General features: G+C 40.3%; 1 protein-coding gene across 1 annotated transcript in view; it reads right to left on the minus strand.

Moving 5' to 3' along the window:
* Positions 1-6532: 6532 nt before the first annotated feature.
* The window catches only part of LOC141761348 (uncharacterized), an 87440-nt gene continuing 80334 nt past the window's right edge, over positions 6533-13638 (minus strand). Inside the window, exon 18 of the mRNA XM_074624684.1 lies at positions 6533-7408. Coding sequence (XP_074480785.1) covers positions 6693-7408 — 716 coding nt within the window. The 3' untranslated portion in view covers positions 6533-6692. The remainder of the gene's footprint in view (positions 7409-13638) is intronic.

A 13638-nucleotide genomic window follows, 5' to 3' on the forward strand; every position in this document is an offset into this window, starting at 1 on the left:
TACCATATGATATTATGACCACTTTATACATATATATATTTATATTATATTATATTCTGACCAATTTATATATATATATTTATTATGACCAATTTATATACAGGTAGATACAGGTGCTGACGTGCTGACGTGCTTACGGTAAGCGTATTGCCTCATTTCCGGTTGCCTGTCTTTCTGTGTGCTGCTGTGTTCTGTAGCTGCTCTAGCACATCCAGGGCAATATAGTTATATACTCTTCATTACAGCGGATAATTACCCGCTACATTTATATCTACACTAGTTCTGCTTAAGCACTCACACCTCACTCCTCTTTAGAGACTTAACCACACATTTTCAGCTCGGCTAACGCTAGCTGGGCTATCGTATCGTAGCATAACAGTAGCTTAGCAGTAGCTTAGCCGTTAGCGATGGCTTCTCCTCTCCCCTGCTCTCCTGTTCTCTCTCCTTCTCCTGTTCTCTCTCCTGTCCTCTCTCCTGCTCTCTCTCTCTCTCCTGCTCTCCCCTGCTCTGTGTGTCTTATGTTTAGTTATTCCTCTGCCTCCTTTAGAGCTAATGGTACATGTATTAGGTGTAGTGCATTCGCTGCATTGGAGGCGAGGGTTAGCGAGTTAGAAGCCCGGTTCTGCACTTTAGCTTTAGCTTCTTCTGTAGTTAGCCAGCCCCTAGCCGGTGCAGACCGGCCAAGCTTAGCTTCTGCTAGCCGTCCCCCGGCAACCCCCGAGCAGCCGGGAGGCTCGGTGACTGTCCGAAGGACGCATAGTCGTACCCTGAAGCCCACGGTTAACCACCAACCGCTTCACGTTTCTAACAGATATTCCCCTCTCAGCGACACACCCGCTGAGAAACCAACTCTGGTTATCGGCAGCTCCATTCTGCGGAACGTGAAGTTAGCGAAGCCAGCTGCCATAGTTAATTGCATCCCGGGGACCAGAGCGGGCGACATTGAATCCGTTTTGAAACTGCTGGCTAAGGATAAACGTAAATACAGTAAGATTGTTATTCACGTCGGCGGTAATGACACCCGGTTACGTCGATCGGAGGTCACTAAAGTTAATGTCCAATCGGTGTGTGCATACGCAAAAACAATGTCGGACTCCGTAGTTTTCTCTGGTCCCCTCCCCAACCTGACCAGTGACGACATGTATAGCCGCATGAAGTCATTCCACAGCTGGCTGTCGTGGTGGTGTCCAGCAAACGATGTGGGCTTCATTGACAATTGGAACCCTTTCTGGGGAATTCCTGGTCTGATTAGGAGAGACGGCATTCATCCTACTTTGGATGGTGCGGCTCTCTTATCCAGAAATCTGACCAAGATTGTTGGTGGAACAAATCCATGACAAACCAGAGGTCCTTCCAGGACAAACCAGAGGTCATTCCAGGATGCAGAGCTGTAGTCTTACACACTTCTCTGCGCTTCCATTAGAGCAGTTACCCACCCATAGCTTAACCCCAAACCTAACTGAGATTGTGTCTGCCCCACCTAAATTAATTAAATCAAAAGTAAACAGAAGAGGAGTTAAACATAATAATCTAATAAAATCTAACACTAGCACTGCAATAAAGCAACAAAACAGGAGAATTAAATGTGGACTGTTAAATATCAGATCTCTGTCATCTAAAGCTCTACTAGTAAATGATTTAATATCAGATAATCACATTGATTTATTTTGTCTTACTGAAACCTGGCTGTGTCAGGAAGAATATGTCAGCCTAAACGAATCGACTCCCCCGAGTCATATTAATACTCACATTCCTCGAGACACCAGCCGAGGAGGTGGAGTTGCAGCCATCTTCGACTCAAGCCTATTAATAAACCCTAAAACTAAACTAAATTATAACTCATTTGAAAGCCTTGTTCTTAGTCTTTCACACCCAACCTGGAAAGCACTACAGCCAATTTTATTTGTGATAGTGTACCGCGCTCCAGGCCCATATTCTGAATTTCTATCTGAATTCTCAGAGTTTCTATCAAGCCTAGTCCTGAAAACAGATAAAGTCATTATAGTAGGTGATTTTAATATTCATGTGGACGTTGATAATGATAGCCTCAGTACTGCGTTTATCTCTTTATTAGATTCAATTGGTTTCTCGCAGAACGTGCATAAACCCACCCACCGCTTTAACCACACCCTCGACCTTGTTATGTCATACGGCGTTGAAATTGAACATTTAATTGTTTTTCCACAGAACTCTCTTTTATCAGACCATTATTTAATCACTTTTGAATTCTTATTACTAGACTATACACCATCAGATAAAAGTGTGTACACTAGATGTCTATCCGATAGTGTTGTAGCTAAATTTAAGGAAGCGATTCCATCAGCATTAAATTCAATACCATGTCTCAATATAACAGAGGACTCGTATGTTAATTTTAGCCCTACCCAAATTGATCATCTTGTAGATAGTGCTACAGACTCACTGCGAGTCACACTTGATTCTGTTGCCCCTCTAAAAAAGAAGTTAGTAAAACAAAGGAAGTCAGCTCCATGGTGTAACCCTCAAACACGCAAATTAAAGCAAGCATCGAGGAAACTGGAAAGGATATGGCGTTCCACCAAACAGGAAGAATCTCATTTAGTCTGGCAAGATAGTCTTAAAACATATAGGAAGGCTCTCTGTGATGCCAGAGCAGCCCATTACTCATCATTAATAGAGAAAAATAAGAACAACCCTAGGTTTCTATTCAGCACTGTAGCCAGGCTGACAGAAAGTCACAGCTCTATTGAGCCATGTATTCCTACAACCCTCAGTAGTAGTGACTTCATGAGTTTCTTTAATGATAAAATCATAACTATTAGAGACAAAATTAATCACCTCCTACCGTCAACTGGTACCAATTTATCCTCAAACTTAGGAACCTTAGAAACAGCTGTACAACCTGGTATATATTTAGACTGCTTTTCTCCTATCGATCTCCACAAATTAACCTCACTGATCTCCTCATCTAAATCATCTACCTGTCTCTTAGACCCTATCCCAACTAAACTGCTTAAAGAAGTTTTACCTCTAGTTAGCACCTCTTTACTGGATATGATCAATGTGTCTCTACTAACAGGCTATGTACCACAGTCCTTTAAAGTAGCTGTAATTAAACCTCTTCTTAAAAAACCCACTCTTGATCCAGAGGTCTTAGCCAACTATAGACCTATATCTAACCTTCCCTTTACCTCCAAAATACTCGAGAAAGTAGTTGCCAGTCAGCTGTGTGACTTTCTACAGAACAATCATTTATTCGAAGATTATCAGTCAGGATTTAGAGTGCACCATAGCACAGAGACAGCACTAGTGAAAATTACAAATGACCTTCTAATGGCATCGGACAAAGGACTTGTCTCTGTACTTGTCTTGCTAGATCTCAGTGCTGCTTTCGACACCATTGACCATGACATCCTATTACAAAGACTGGAACATTTAATTGGCATTAAAGGAACTGCACTAAGTTGGTTTAAGTCCTATTTATCAGATCGATCTCAGTTTGTACATATCAACGATGAGTCCTCCATGTACGCCAAAGTTAGTCACGGAGTTCCACAGGGTTCTGTACTTGGACCAATTCTATTCACCTTATATATGCTTCCCTTAGGCAATGTTATTAGAAAACACTCCATAAACTTTCATTGTTATGCAGATGATACTCAATTATATCTATCAATCAAGCCAGACGAAACAAACCAGTTAACTAAACTTCAAGCATGCCTTAAGGACATAAAAACCTGGATGACCTGCAATTTCCTGATGTTAAACTCAGACAAAACTGAAGTTATTGTACTAGGCCCTGAGCACCTCCGAAACAAATTATCTAATGATATAGTTACTTTAGATGGCATTGCCCTGGTCTCCAGCACCACCGTAAGGAATCTGGGAGTTGTCTTCGACCAGGATATGTCCTTTAACTCTCACATAAAACAAACCTCACAGACTGCCTTCTTTCATCTACGTAACATTGCGAAGATCAGGCACATCCTGTGTCAAAATGATGCAGAAAAATTAGTCCATGCATTTGTTACCTCTAGAATCGATTACTGCAATTCCTTATTATCAGGCTGCTCCAATAAGTCTCTTAAGACTCTCCAGTTGATCCAGAATGCTGCAGCACGTGTACTGACTAGAACTAGAAAAAGAGATCATATTACGCCTGTATTAGCTTCTCTGCACTGGCTGCCTGTAAAATCCAGAATAGATTTTAAAATCGTCCTCCTCACCTACAAAGCGCTAAACGGTCAGGCCCCATCATATCTTAAAGAGCTCATAGTACCCTACTACCCCACTAGAGCACTGCGCTCACAGAATGCAGGGTTACTTGAGGTTCCTAGAGTCTCCAAACGTAGAATGGGAGCAAGAGCCTTCAGCTATCAAGCTCCTCTTCTCTGGAACCAGCTCCCAGTTTCAGTCCGGGAGGCAGACACCGTCTCTACATTTAAGAGTAGGCTAAAGACTTTCCTCTTTGATAACGCTTATACTTAAGCTGCTATAGGCATAGACTGCCGGTGGACTTCCTATGACACACTGTCATAAGGAACTTCCTATGACACACTGAGCTCCTCTCTCCTTCTGGATATACTCATGTCCCATGTCCATGTTGTTACTAACTTCATTCCTTCCCGGGAGTCCTTGTGCCTCCTTGTCTCGCAGCTAACCGTGGAGCGGGGTCACACCTGGAGTGAGGTCATACCTGGAGCGGGATCACACCAGGGAGCGAGGTTATACCTGGAGCATGGGTACACTTGGAGCAGGGTTTCACCTGGATCTTGGTGGTCTCCGGTATTGTGGCTGCATCTGCTGCCGCGTCGGTGCCTGCTTGACACCAACTGCTACCATCCCTAATTAACTACGTCTGTACGAGGGACTACCAATGCTAACGAGGGATTTCCAACACCTAATGACAATGTGGCAGCCTGGAGAATAACACTTCTCAATCACTGCCAAAGACATCAAGAGCTCCCAGCAAGCATGCTGATGCTGCAGGAACCAATGCACGGGCATCGATCGCAGGGACGTCCCACACCAATACACATGGACGTACTGAGGAGAGATGCTGGACAGTGCTGGCTTTCCGATAGTTGTATTATCACTCTTTCCATCCACCACTATTGGTTTTGTGTTGTCAGCCCTACTTGTATTAGTTATTACAGCTGCTAGACTGCTATTGTGGCTGCTTCTATATCTCTCTCTCTATCTCTCTCTCTCTATCTCTCACTCTATCTATCTATCCCCCCAGCCGGTCTCGGCAGATGGCCGCCCGCCCGCCCTGCGCCCGGTTCTGCTCCAGGTTTCTTCCCAGTAATCGGGGAGTTTTTCCTGGCCACAGTGCGCTTGGTGGATCCTGTTGGGTCTCAAAACTATGGTGTACGGTCATAGACCTGCTCTACATATAAAGCGTCTTGAGATAACTTCTGTTGTGATTTGACGCTATACAAAAATAAATTGATTTGATTTGATATATATATGTATATTTATTATATTATGACCAATTTATATTTATAATATTATGACCAATTTATGACCAATTTGTCATAACCCGGACAACTAAAGTATATATATGTAATTGATTTTCTGTAAACTTTAATCTTTGGACTGATAGTGGTTGATAAAGTCAAATAATACGACATCAGAGTTAAAGTCATTGCTTTCCCGTCGGGTCAGAGTTACAGGAACTCTTAGCCTGACAGTTAGCTGTATAGTTCACAGCGACACAAACAGAAATGAAACACTTTTAAACACACACAACAAATATTTAGATTTATTAAAGTTGATTAATTCACTTCAGCTTTAAGGAACATTTTAAAATGTCAGTCACAGCTGCTGTGTGGGCTTTAACTACTGAGGTCATTTATTATCTGACTGCTGTAAGATCATTAATGATAATGAGTCCAATTAGCTCACGACTTAGTCCTAAAACAATGTTAATGCTGACAACGCCGATTACAACAGCTCAACAAATACTGATTGATGGAAACGGTTTCAAATGAGGAGTCAAAGCATCTCATTGTGTCGACTAATTTAATGAGAACATCAACAGATTCAAAACCGCATTCAGTCATAGAAAATAATAACAGTGAATATAAATGTAAAATAAAGATTATTCAATGAAAACTACACAAAGGAGGAAAATATAATGTTGAACTACGAAACAATAAGAACAAGAGAATATGTATGAAGCAGATAAAAACAATAATGGGAACACATCTGGAATAAATCATTCGAAACTCATTATTTCACAGAAAATCATTCTTTTGACCACATCTATGGCTGAGGACATTCGTTGACGTGACAGCGGTTGTATTCGGGAGGGGGGGATGGTAACCCCTGTCTCTGTTCAAAGATGGTCTCTGGTGTCGGATGTGAATGTCCTCCTCGATCTTTCTCCGGCTGTCGACTCGTGGATGGATTATTGAACGGGTCTACGGGGCACAGGCCCAGGGGGTCGACTACAGTCAACAGTTTCTGGTCTTTACCAAACAATTCATCCAGAAAATACTCAGCAGATTAATGCATGGTAAAGAACTAAATATATAACAGGTATAAAGGCCAGTATGCAGTCGTAGCCATGAAAACACACATGTTGTTTAGAACATGAAGTTACTGTTGGTCAGACTTCAATGTGGAGAGAAGCTCAGAATACAATAACACAGCAATCAGGGCATGGGGAGCAGGCAGGAGGAAACAGCTAGCTGGCATCTGAAACATGTTCACAACGATGCAGTGTGAATGCGCTGGTGGGATTTAAGGTTACTACTCTGAGAAAAAGTTTTACCACATTGGTCACACCAGTACGGTTTCTCTCCAGTGTGAATGCGTTGGTGGACTTTAAGGGAACTATCCTGAGAAAAGGTTTTACCACATTGGTCACACCAGTACGGTTTCTCTCCAGTGTGAATGCGTTGGTGTTCTTTCAGGTAACCTGATGTAGTGAAACCTGCTCCACATTCATCACAGCTGTAGGGTTTCTCTCCAGTGTGAATGCGTTGATGTCTTTTCAGCTCACCTGATGTTGTGAAAGCTGCTCCACATTCAACACAGCTGTAGGGTTTCTCTCCAGTGTGAATGCGTTGATGTGTTTTCAGGTTACCTGATGCAGTGAACGCTGCTCCACATTCATCACAGCTGTAGGGTTTCTCTCCAGTGTGAATGCGTTGATGTCTTTTCAGGTGACCCGATGTTGTGAAAGCTGCTCCACATTCATCACAGCTGTAGGGTTTCTCTCCAGTGTGAATGCGTTGATGGACTTTAAGGGAACCTGACTCAGTGAAAGCTGCTCCACATTCATCACAGCTGTAGGGTTTCTCTCCAGTGTGAATGCGTTGATGGACTTTAAGGGAACCTGACTCAGTGAAAGCTGCTCCACATTCATCACAGCTGTAGGGTTTCTCTCCAGTGTGAATGCGTTGATGGACTTTAAGGGAACCTGACTCAGTGAACGCTGCTCCACATTCATCACAGCTGTAGGGTTTCTCTCCAGTGTGAATGCGTTGATGTGTTTTCAGGTTACCCGATTGAGTGAAAGCTGCTGCACATTCATCACAGCTGTAGGGTTTCTCTCCAGAGTGAATGCGTTGATGTCTTTTGAGGGTACTCTGAAAAGTGAAAGTTTTCCCACATTCATCACAGCTGTGTAGTTTCTCTCCAGTGTGAACTCTCTGATGAATCAATCCCTTTCTTCCTCTCCGTTTCTATAGCAACAGACAGAGAGACAGAGACAGAGACAGAGACAGAGACAGAGACAGAGACAGAGACAGAGACAGAGACAGAGAGAGAGAGAGAGAGAGAGAGAGAGAGAGAGAGAGAGAGAGATGCCATGGTGAAGCGAGCTATCTAGAACCATAAAGAACATTAAAACATGTCAGTGGAACATAACCCACAATGTTCCAGTCTGACTAATGCACTACCACCTGTGACAACCAACTGAGGGCAGTGTCCCTCTGTAGACGTTTGATTGGTCACCACAGACGCCCCCTTGACATTTATTAATTATCACAATTATTAATTGTCCCGCATGCTAACGTACAGCATGCTAATGTACGGCACACTAATTAATATTATTTTAGAGTATTTCAGGAAGAAGAAGACTCTTTAATATATATAAGGCCTCAACTAACAGAGAAAATGAACCTGCAGATGACCTTTTGGCCTTTTGGAACAGCTGCTGAGCGTCCAACGGCGTCCATCGCAGCCAACATCGCACTGCTGATCCTGACACGTGTCAGCAGGATGGAACACTCCTTCAACACCTGTAAAATAACAAAACAGAAAGACTATTGTTGACACTTTGTCTTGTGAAAAAAGGGCAATCAATCAATATATAATGAACGATAACAAACAATGCTATCTTCTAAGTTGTGTAACAGATCCAGATGTAAATACCTGGAAATAGAAGCTGAAATCCTGATCTCTTGTCTCTTATTCATCTTTTGATCTCAAACCCAAATGTTTCCAGTGTACAGCAAAAATAAAGGAATTGGCCTCGCTGTTCCAATAGTTTTGGAGCAGACTGTATTTACTCCCTGTGCTTTGTTAAGATAAATTACATCTAAATGAGATTACAGGATATTGATTCCTTCTTTATCCTCTGCACTCCAGTTTAACTATAATAATAATAATAATACTATAATATGAGGAGTTCTTTTGTCAACTTTCCTTTCCTCATTTCATTTTTTGCTGAAGGTTAGTGAGGATTTTCTGATAGTGAATTTGAGGTATTCCTATTTCTGTATCAAATTAATTAATGTAACATCATTTTTAATGTCCACCATTATTTTCTTTATATCATTGCAATATTTCTCGTTTGTTAACAAGTGATCATTGAATTTCCAATAACCTTTAGATTGATTAGTCTTTGATTAGATTAATTTATTATAGAGTACGATGGAGTATTAGCGCACATTGAGAAAAATAAATAAATCTGAGATTTCAAGAATAAAGTCAGAAGTTTGAGAGAAAAAAGTCATAATATTATAAAGTAGAAATTGTACGTGTTATTTTAGAGGTGAAATAGTGTGAAAACGAGGAACGTGGAGCATCTTTTGAAGTTCTACTTTAGTTTAGGTTTCACAAATACTTCATCTTTCGGCTCATCAGCAGCACATTATCATCAGTATCAGGACCTTGAAGAGATTGTTAAAGAAACCGAGTTTATTCTGAAGAAAGAACCACGGACCTGCTGGAGGAAACTGACTCTTCTGTGGAGGAGGAAATGACTTTGTTTACTTTAAACTTATGACTTTATTCTCATTAAATTACGACTTCTTTTCTCCTGATATTATGATTTTATTCTCGTAATGTCAGCTTTGTTCCCCACAGTGTGGCCCTAATACTCGTAATACAGCGATCACTCGGAGGGCTGTTTGACATGTTGGCCATTCCAATAGACTTAAACCAAATAAACTGTCTCTTATCCTAATTTAAAGATCTCCATATATCTATCACTTTATTATTAGTGATAAAGTTTCCATAAACCAGGCTTTAACCCGGAAGTTAGCTCGCTAACCCCAAACCCCGCTTGGTAGTCCAGGCCTCAGGCTTCCGGCCCACTTCAGCACCGATATGAAACAAAGAGGCCTTCACGAGGACAGCTACGTCTTCTCTTCCTGTCTCGTCGCCTGATGAACCCAAACATCGGAATACGGTGAAAAGGTTCAACAATTGACCGTTTAGAGCAACAACAGTCAGGAACAGCTGCGTTGTTTCCGGTCAGTGTCTCCAAAATGAACGACTTGAAGCCATGACGTCTTGAAGTCATGACCACTGACCTGAACATCGGTGGGATCAGAGGACGAGCCTGCTGCTGGTCTACGGGGGACTTTGTTGCTCCGCTGGTCCGGGTTCTGCTGCTCCTCCTCCATTCCGCTCTTGTAGTGCTCTTGGTCCTGCTCCTGGTCTGGTCTGGTCCTGGTCTGGACCGGAAGTTAAATCAGATAACAGGAGCACATATTAGAAAGAGCTGCGGCTAACGCTAGATATTAGACTGTTTGTGTGTTACATTAATACTGTGTAAATCTTTTCAGACATTTTTCTTACCCTTTTTGGACATTTTTCTGACTTTTTTTTAGAATCTTTTAAGACATTTTCATACTTTTTTCTTTTGTTTTACTTTTTTGGACATTTTTCTGACTTTTTTGAACGTCTTTCTGACTTTTTTCAGATATTGTTCAGAATATTTTCCTGACTTTTATTTTATTTTTTTTGGACATTTTTCGGAGTTTTTTTTCAGGTTTTTTTTTAGAGATTTTTCTGGGACATTTCTCTGACTTGTTTTTGTTTTTTTACTTTTTTTGGACATTTTTCAGAATTTTTTTCAAAGATTTTTCTGATTTTATTTTAAACTTTTTTTTGACATTTTTCTAACATTTTGTCAGAGTTTTTTTTTTTTTTTGGAGTTTTTCTCAGACATCTTTCTGACTTGTTTTTTTTTTTTTTTACTTTTTTTGACATTTTTATTACTTTTCTGAACGTTTTCAGAATATTTTCAGAGATTTTTGGCCATTTTTCTGACTTGATTTTTTTTAATACTTTTTTGGCCATTTTTCTGACTTTGTTTCAGAGTTCTCTGACTTTTCAGAGATTTTTCTGACTTTCTTTTTTACTTTTTTGGGACATTTTTCTCAGATGTTTTTTAGACATTTTTTTTTTTTTACTTTTTTCTGACTTCTTTTTAAAACTTGTTTTGGACATATTTCTGACTTTTTTTTTAATCTTTTAAGATATTTTCATACTTTTTTCTTTTGTTTTACTTTTTTGGACATTTTTCAGAGATTTTTCGGAGGTTTTTTTATGTTTTTCTGAAATTTTTTCAGAGATTTTCTGACATTTCTTCGGAGGTTTTTTCAGATATTTCTCTGACTTGATTTTTCAGACTTTCTTTTTGACTTTTTTGGGACATTTTTCTCAGACGTTTTTCAGACATTTTTTTTTTGGACTTTTTTCTGACTTTTTTTTCCGAATTCTTTTCAGACATTTTTCAGAATTTTTTTCAGACATTTTTTAAAACCTTTTTAAGGAAATTTTTCCCACTTTTTTTTTTACTTTTTATGGACATTTGTCGGGAATTTTTTCTGACTTTTTTCTGAGATCTTTCGACAGTTTTCTGGTCCTGGTCTGGAGGTTCAATCAGAGATCAGGAGCACACATTAGAGAGAGCTAATGCTAACGCTAGCAGCTAGCAGGCCGAAGCTAACAGGCTAACTAGCTGTTAGCATAGAGCTAGCTCAGCGCGCTAACTCTATATTCACTTTGACTTCATTGTTAAAGTCTTTACCTGAGTGTTAAAGTGTTTACCTGAGTGTTAAAGTGTTTACCTGCGTGTGTTCGGGTTCACCTGCAGCTCTACCTCGAAACGGATCAAAGATGCTCGTCAGCTAACAAAGCAACTCTCCCGCCTCAGCCCGACAACCACACTTCCGGTTACAAGTACTTCCGGTATGGTTTTTCAGTGTAAAGTTACAGAAAGTCTCCACCTGGTGATCAGAAGGGAAACTACAGCTACACAGAGGATTTTATTCAGTGGTGGAATGTAACTCAGTACATTTAGTACTTTAGTACTGAACTTAACTCAAGATACTTTACTGGAGTATTTCCATTTCCCGCTACTTCCTACTTCTCCTCCACTACATCTCAGAGGGAATATTCTACTGTTTACTCCACTACATATATCTGACAGCTTTAGTTACTTTTACTCATGAAGCTTTGAAGCTTTCCAGCAAATTGGTTCGGAAAAGGGTTCATTGCTCGAGGCTTCATGTGCTCACGAAACCACCTGGTGGTCAAAGAGTGTAAAACAGGCAGATTTATTTATTTATTTAAAAAGGATCCCCATTAGCTGATACCAATGGCACCAGCTAGTCTTCCTGGGGTCCGAAATCATGTACATTAATTTATCACATACATACTATATACAACATCACATTTGTGTTACACTAATAACACTCAAATTTTCAAACATATATAAATTTCAAATTTCAAATTCATACACAAATCTTCCACAATTTTTTTTTTTTGTTTGTTTTTTTTTGGTTTTTTTTGTTTAGCCTCAAGGCCCATCATCAGGGAAAAAGGAACAAAGAAAACAAAGAAAACCATACATGACCAACACTGGACTATCGATCAGCTGTTTAAGTAATGTATTCGTAGATGGTATTTGAATGTGGATTTGTTAGAGGATTGACGGATGTGAAGAGGGCAGCTATTCCAGTGAGTGATGGCGCGGTAAATGACCGTCTTTTTTAAGGCATTAGATTTTGGGTGAGGTAACATGAGTTGGCCATCACCTGCTGTTCTAGTGAAATGACTGTGAACGTCCCTGCATCTGGTAATTTGACTGTATAAAAACTCGGGTTTAGTAGAATAAATGCTGTTACTAAGGAATGTCGCTGTGCTTAAGGCAAGTCTTTTCTCTACTGGTAACCATGACAGTTTATGATGCATGCTGTCTGTGTTCGTTCTCATGGGGCAGTGTAACACAAGTCTTGCAGCTCTGTTTTGTGCAATTTGTAGTTTCCGCAGTATGCTTTTCGGTGCAGAAGACCATACAGGTGAGCAATAGTCCAGGTGGCTTAAACTTAAAGATGTAACTACTTGTCCCAGAACGTGTGCCGGAACATACGGAAGGCATTTTTTTGCCATGGAGATACCATTTCCCATTTTCCTGACAATTGTTTCTATGTGCTCGACCCATGACAGTTGATTGTCTATGGTTAGTCCCAGTAATGTGACCTTATCCACCTGCTGTATAGGTTCACTGTCCAAGTAGAGATTCATTGTGGGCATAGATGACAGCTTATGACTAGATCCAAAAATAATGGATTTGGTTTTTGAGATATTTAGTACCAACTTATTTTGTTTTATCCAATCGTAGACCAAGTTTAGGTCTGAAGATAGAACTTGGTCTAGTTCGCCGCTTGTATTTGCTGCGTAATACAGTGTGGAATCATCGGCGTACATTTGTATACTGGCTTTATGCAATACAGATGGCAAGTCATTTGTGAAGATGGAGTACAGGAGAGGTCCAAGACAGCTGCCCTGCGGCAGGCCACAGTTAAGCCCTTTACTGTTAGACATGCTGCCATTGTAATACACCCTTTGTGTTCTGCATAAAAGATAATTCTTCATAAATGTGATGGCACTTGATCTAAATCCATAACGTTGTAGTTTATTAATTAAAAGGTCATGATCTATGACATCAAATGCCGCGCTGAAATCCAGTAACACTGCACCTGTTATCCTAGAATTATCTATCTCTTTTAACCAGTCGTCTGTCATTTGCGTTAGTGCAGAACAAGTGGAGTAGTGATGTCTGTAAGCATGTTGAAATCTAGTGTACAGGCTATTACAGTCAAAGTAATCTTGTATTTGTGAATGGACTATTCTCTCCATCAGTTTGCTTAGTACAGGGAAAATACTGATGGGTCTGCTGTTCTGCCCAGTAAATGTTAATCTGCCATCTTTAGGTAAGGGAATTATTTTACCTTCTTTCCAAATACTAGGATATATACCTTCCATTAGACATTTATTTAATATGTGACATATGGGACCAGAAATGTAGTCGGCTGAGAGACAAAGTACCTTACTGTCCAGCTTATCAGTGCCTACGGAGCCATAATCAGGAAGGGCTTTTAACAACTTCCTTACTTCACTCTCATCCAC

The sequence above is a fragment of the Sebastes fasciatus genome, chromosome 22, assembly GCF_043250625.1.
Source record: "Sebastes fasciatus isolate fSebFas1 chromosome 22, fSebFas1.pri, whole genome shotgun sequence".
Taxonomy (NCBI): Eukaryota; Metazoa; Chordata; class Actinopteri; order Perciformes; family Sebastidae; genus Sebastes; species Sebastes fasciatus.